This window comes from Melampsora larici-populina (genome assembly GCF_000204055.1).
Source record: "Melampsora larici-populina 98AG31 unplaced genomic scaffold MELLAscaffold_91, whole genome shotgun sequence".
Lineage (NCBI taxonomy): Eukaryota > Fungi > Basidiomycota > Pucciniomycetes > Pucciniales > Melampsoraceae > Melampsora > Melampsora laricis-populina.
In genome coordinates this window covers 33,096-39,371 of record NW_006768855.1, presented here as the reverse complement: position 1 = coordinate 39,371, position 6,276 = coordinate 33,096, and the positions used below count along the sequence as shown (strand labels likewise).

General features: G+C 40.6%; 1 protein-coding gene across 1 annotated transcript in view; it reads left to right on the top strand.

Moving 5' to 3' along the window:
• Positions 1–1,097, top strand: part of MELLADRAFT_113670 (uncharacterized protein) — a gene marked incomplete at both ends in the record, with an annotated part of 1,766 nt that extends 669 nt beyond the window's left edge. Inside the window, 5 exons of the mRNA XM_007418415.1 lie at positions 101–145; positions 215–280; positions 343–492; positions 522–671; positions 735–1,097. Of these exons, the coding sequence (XP_007418477.1) occupies positions 101–145; positions 215–280; positions 343–492; positions 522–671; positions 735–1,097 (774 nt within the window). The remainder of the gene's footprint in view (positions 1–100; positions 146–214; positions 281–342; positions 493–521; positions 672–734) is intronic.
• Positions 1,098–6,276: the final 5,179 nt, after the last annotated feature.

Genomic DNA, 6,276 nt, shown 5'->3' with positions numbered 1-6,276 from the left:
TATAGACTGATTTAGCGTCTTCAGTATGCGCTCGATCAAGGTGAGGATATATCTGAAACTGACTCTTGTGGCCAACATTTACATACACAATGGTTTTCAGAGTCCTACAATGGCTATTGCAGGTAGCTTCGATCAAGAAGAACTTGTAAGCCTCGACTTTGTCCAAACTTTCAGTACATGTGACGTCCAATATCAATTGACTTGTTTACCACAGGACCTTGCCCTTCGATTTTTGGGTCAGATGGATGATAATGAGAGTGAACCCAATGGTACTCAACATGTACGTTTGAGTCTCTTCTATTCGTTACTCCAAAAGTCGTTTACTTACAATCTTTATTGTAGATTCAGACAATTACCAACGAACCAATCGGTGCAGCTCACCACAGCTCAGACAAAGAAAACCGGGTCCCTGAACTTCAAGAAAAAGAGGGCAACGAAGAAACTGAAGCAATTGAAGATGCTAAAGGGGGAGCAAACAAAAATACTACAAAGGTTGCTTATGTTTTGGTTTTCTTGTTTAGTCGTACATTGATTTCCTACTTGGACCAACTCCTCAGAATTGTTCAACACCATCCCGAGGCTGTGACGTTGGGCATGAAACTGAGGATTGTTCACTCGCAGTGGAAATTCCAATCGGTCATCAAGGTCCACAAGAGAGCCAAGCTAGTAATGTAAACATCATTTCTCCTTACATTCATCATCATAAATTTGACACCAACATTTGTTCTATTTAGATAACTATAACACCCCCTGATACGCAGTGTGCATCGCCCAGCACCATGATCAATTACAGTGCTCCTGCTCAAATGAAAAAAAGGAAACGGGTGAAGTCCAAAGACTTACCTGCTAATTCAGAGATAACAGCACCTCGCGCCACTCGTGCAGGCGCTTTAAGAAACTCATCTGCTCCTTCCCAATCCAGCCGTCGCATTTCACAAAAGACATCTTCATTTATATCTTCTGTTTGGCTCATTTGTTGTTGTTTAGACTGCTTCTGTAAAGGGCCACAAAGCTCCTGTTTTGAACTGGTGAGCGTCACATTTTACAAAGGACAGCTGAAGTTATATCTTTTGTTTTGCTCATCTGTTGTTGTGTAGACTGCTTTTGTAGAGAGCCATAAATAAAGCTCCTGTTTTGAACTGTTGACTTTTTTGATTGATTGTGTATATGTAATACATATACAGATCTAGTTGTGAGATCATCTCTTGAATATAAATCTAACCAGTGAGCAATCACAAAAGCTTATCAGGTGAGTATTTAATGGGGAAGTTTGTATTATGTTTTGTGAGGAAACAAATCCTGTAAAAGTCCAGATCATTTATGGAATCTGGAATTTTGCTATTCTTTTACGGATTTTTAATTCCGTGAAATATGATGATCACATATTGTATACAAGGAGTGTAATCTATCATGTGTTTTAAAAATTACTTAAACCCAAGTTACTTACTTCATAATACTTATAGTGGTAAATGTAAGTTCGAGGTTAGAGCTTTGTGCTTCATCAATGACAAGCTATTTGTTTGATTCTAAGATTTAACAGTCCTTCTTGCACCTTGGAGTCTAGTCTTCACGTAGGTAGTATATGGTATACTCTAGTTCTTCCGTCATTCAACATGTGATGATAATTGATTGGAATGACAAAAGCATTGAGTGCATTCAGCTATACTTGAAATTATTGTATTTGAGTGTTGAAAAGTGACATGGGTGTGGACAAGTCAAAAAAATTTGGCTTCAGAGGAAGAGATCACATTGGAATATGTAGAGAACATATTGAGGATATATTCTTGATGCAGTGACAATTGCTTGTCAAGTCGAGTTGAAAGTGTCATAGTACATCCGCATCTTCCATCAATAAGAGGCTGTAAGCTTTCCACTCCAATCACATACCCAAGTGGAGTGAAAATTGTACCTGACCAATATAGCATGATCAAGAATATAAATACTCGGGCTTTGTTTGGAATCCTATTGTTCAAAGTTAGGGTTTGAGCTGTGTGGAATGGTGAAGTCAAGCAAGTAAGCTTTTTGATAAGTAACGAGTTCAAATGAGCACTGCTATCGGGAGGAGAGTTCACAAAAATATTCAACTTGGGATTTCAACTTATAAGTCATAAGCCATGATTATCGACTTGCAACTGGTGATTGGGCATGAACTTATCAAAAATATTGATAAGTGTTCAACCAAAATGCAATTTCAATACTGGTATAACATCCTTAGCCCGATTTTTGACACCTCTCTCATTTTGCTCAATTCATAAAACCAATGCTGTTCTTCCAGCCATAACCTCAAGATCTTCTTTTCACAATTTAAAAAACCTCATCATCTCATTACCAAGCTATCATCACACCAAAGCTGATGCTGAAGGATTAAATAGTTGGCCATCAAATGAATAACCCGAAATTTATTTTCAGAAATCAGTATCCAAAATTTATGCTAGGGGTAGTAGTTGACCAGTTGGAATCACCTTGAACAGTAATCATGGAGTGTTCATTGAATTTAAGAGTGATACAATCATGGATAATTGTTTGAACATCATTCACTGTGATATTAACAGTTTGTAAGATAATTGTTTGAACATGATTCACTGTGATATTAACAGTTCATTTATCATGTGATGGCCACACACACATTTAGTTTTCTCAAGATTAATAAAAAATCTGGAACTGGTTGGAGCCTTCTACTTGAAATAGCCATAAGTAAGGTTGACAGAACCTCTAAAGTGCTGGGCCATACCCAAAGATACTATTTTGATTTGTTTCAAAAGTGACTTGTTGGGCAAGTATTGGATTGACGTGAACTTCATACTTAAAAAAACTTTGAAGACTATCACTATTGTCTTTGAACGTTTGTATTTTCTCCTGGTCAGACTTTTTTTAGATTCTGATCATGTGTGACTTCAAAGGACTACATCTCTTTTGTTTGCTTAACGTTTAACTTTTTTCCAAAAGGCTTAACATTTAACTTTTTTTAAAAAGGGAAATGTTTTTTTTCACTAAATCAATCGGTCCTATTCTATTGAAACGCAACGACGTCACCCCTCTTTTGAATTTCTGTATGAAGTCTCCTTTGGGAAGTACCTGCCAAGGCTTATGTAAACGTCCGCTTAGGTCATGAATGGCAAGAAGATTGGGCCATGAAAATGAAAAGACGTTGTTGATTTGCGCATGATATGATCTGACCAAAGCAACCTCTTTTTGCATCCAAGAATCAAACACCATCACGTTGTCATCATCATGGCTGGCAAAAGTAAAGCACCCTCTTTCAAGGCACTTGGCAAACTATCCAAAAACGCAACTGAACTTCAGAAACGTGTACACGCCCGAAAAAAAGCAGAACTGGCCGATATAAAGCTGTGAGGCGTGCTTGACAATCCTTCCTCATCCAACTCTCAATCGACAATAGTTCATGAAGACAGCAACTTACTTTTGGACAATTCAGACAGTCAACCAATACAACAAGATAATGACAGTGCATGGATTGACATCAACAACGCGCGCATGGACCTCGATGAAGGGGGAATGGGCAATGACGATGAGGTCCCAGGTGAAGAAGAGCCTTTGGTAGAGGCGCTGAACGCTTTGTAAGCTCTAGCTAAAAGGCTTGAGCAAGAAAATCGTTGGATTTGGCAGTACAAGCTGAACTTACCACTGTTTTTAGCCAACCGAGAGCGTACCTCGAATTGGGCTAATCCAATGGAAGTGTTACGTGATGTCAAACCAGAATGTGGATGTCGCGGAAGAGATCGAACTATACAAAGAGTACACTTGTTGGATGTTGCAGGTGAGCTCAACTATTTCCATCGTTTGTTTGTCAGTTTGGTAAGGCCTTTGTTGAATAACACAATTTCTAAAACAGCTCGATCTCAAAGGGCTATTGATTTCTGTGCTTGTCAGAGTGATCATGGCAGATTGATCCAGATGGGGTATCTGGGAGCTTCACCAGTACATCCCAGGACTGCGTTCAGTTTGGGTTTTCTTCGGACACATCACATTCTTTGGAAATGGTGCTGTGTACGGACTGAACCGTTTTCGAAGGCTATGGACGAGGTGCTCGATGCTTTCTGGCCAGTAATCACCTCACAAAAATTGAACCAGGTGAGAATGAATTGTTTGCCTTCAAGCTCAACATTAGACAGAACTGACAACATGACTAATTGTGAAGCCTCGAGACTGGAGAAATCCTTTAGGGGCAGCTTCAGACGCTTATCGCAGGCTAATAACAGTGGTCCGCCAAAAGGAAATGGAGTTACTTAGACTTGACGAGCTGGCTAAACTCGCGGCCAACTGCCCGCAATGCTTTGGACCACCCGCACCAGATACCACGACTGAAGTTTATGAGCCTGAAATTGTATGCTGTTGCAATGGGAATTTTCAGCAAAGAAGGCACCTGGCAGCAAGTGTACCTATTCCAGGATTCAATCCTCCGGCACCGGAGCTATTCATGGATCCTGCCAAAGTTGAAGTAATGGCAGAGGTAATCCGATCTGTTCGTCCAAAAAAAGATGATGAACCTGTTGTATGTATCCTATTATCCTCAATTTCATATCACTTTGGCCACTTTGAGACTTACATATATATAAATCAACTCTTCATTCTTATGTAGGATCCTTGTACAGCTCAGCACACGGCAGCTGACGATGTACAGGACAAGAATCATTGGGGCGGAAACGATGATACAGGCTTGCTGGGCATGGCATGTTGCCACAACCACATACTTAAATTTGCAAACATAAAGCAAAGTGGTGAAAAGTGCTTTGATGAATTTACAAATTGATCCACGTAATATTGTATATTGATATGAATCTTCTATACATTTCTTTTTTTAGGAGTTACTTTGCACTCGCCTTGGTGGATTGGTTGCTTGAAGTGACTGAAAACCAAGGACTAGATGCAAATAAAGTAGCTTTGCTTTACGACATAGGATGTAATATTGAAAAGGGAATAATCAAGGTTAGTATATGTGATCTCTTCATTTATGATGTTTCTGATTGTTGGAGTCAAACACAGCGCAAACAATTTGCTAAAGCAAGAGCCGAAGGGCGGCTCAAATTCGGCACTAGCGTGTTTCACGCTTTTGTGCATGAATGGTCCTGTCAACTGGCTTATAACCCTTGACTGAACGCAGGGTGGGGCCTGTCAGATGGAGAAGGCCTCGAACGAATCTGGTCCTTCTTGTCACCACTTATATCTCCTCTGCGCTACTCCACTGCCGAACATCGACTTGAAAGTCTAAGTCTTCGGGCTCTTCATTTCAATCATCAAAACCGACATAACGCAGGTTTGTGGCTTTTGGACTTCTGTCATAATCAATGTTTGTCTATATGCTGATGTACTGATACCTATCCTATTTTACAATTCATCGCAGTACAGTCCTTGGTGTTGCATATGAAGGAAGCCAAAGATCGACTTTCAGACGCTCAGAGCTTGTTGGATCAGCTGCAGGCTCAGCACGGGCATACCTTAGAGTACTTAAGTGGTCAGTGGGATCGACAGAGGCAAGTTCAGATGGATGTTATCAGCCAGACTGCCGCCAAGAAAAAGAAGCGTATGATCTTGTTACTTGACCTGGAGGAGGAGCTCATTGAATGATCTTGTTACTTGACCTGGAGGAGGAGCTCATTGAAACTCGGTCAGAAATCTCTTCATCACTTAAATCTTGTGACATTCAATAGCTCAGCCTTTTAATGGCCTTTTATTTATGTATGTGTTCTTCTAGTGAGTCCCTCAGAAAGTTAAAACTTAAACGGGTTCGAACTCAAACGGGTCGCGAGAAAAGTGATCTGCTCAATATACCGAAATCACTGTTACGCCTGGAGATTCAGATTCAGAACACAGCTTACGAACTGGGGTCAAGCAAGTTCCTGGCGCTGACTGGCCATACAGGTGAGTTGTATTTCCACAATGATGACTTTTTCTGCTTATTATAACTGATGATGCATACAATTAACATCTTTAGATGACCGAGCCAAGCCGTTGTTAACTCTTCAGGTAGCCAAAAGCAAGCTGTACGAGGCAAGGGTTGGTGTCATTGAGTCTCGACGCCGTTCAGAGCAAAGTATTGGTAAGTCCGTGGGCCTAAGAACTTGTTTGTACAGCGATCACTGACAAGTCTCCTGCAGGAACAAACAGCCAGACTTGTTTGAACAACATCAAGTCACAGAAGAACAAAGTCTTCAAAACAAAATACAATTCCTATCATTGCCAAGTCAAGACGGCTGCCAACGCAGCAAATAGTAGCACTCGGCTGACCTGCCGTCTGGGGGCACCCTCCCCCCTTTT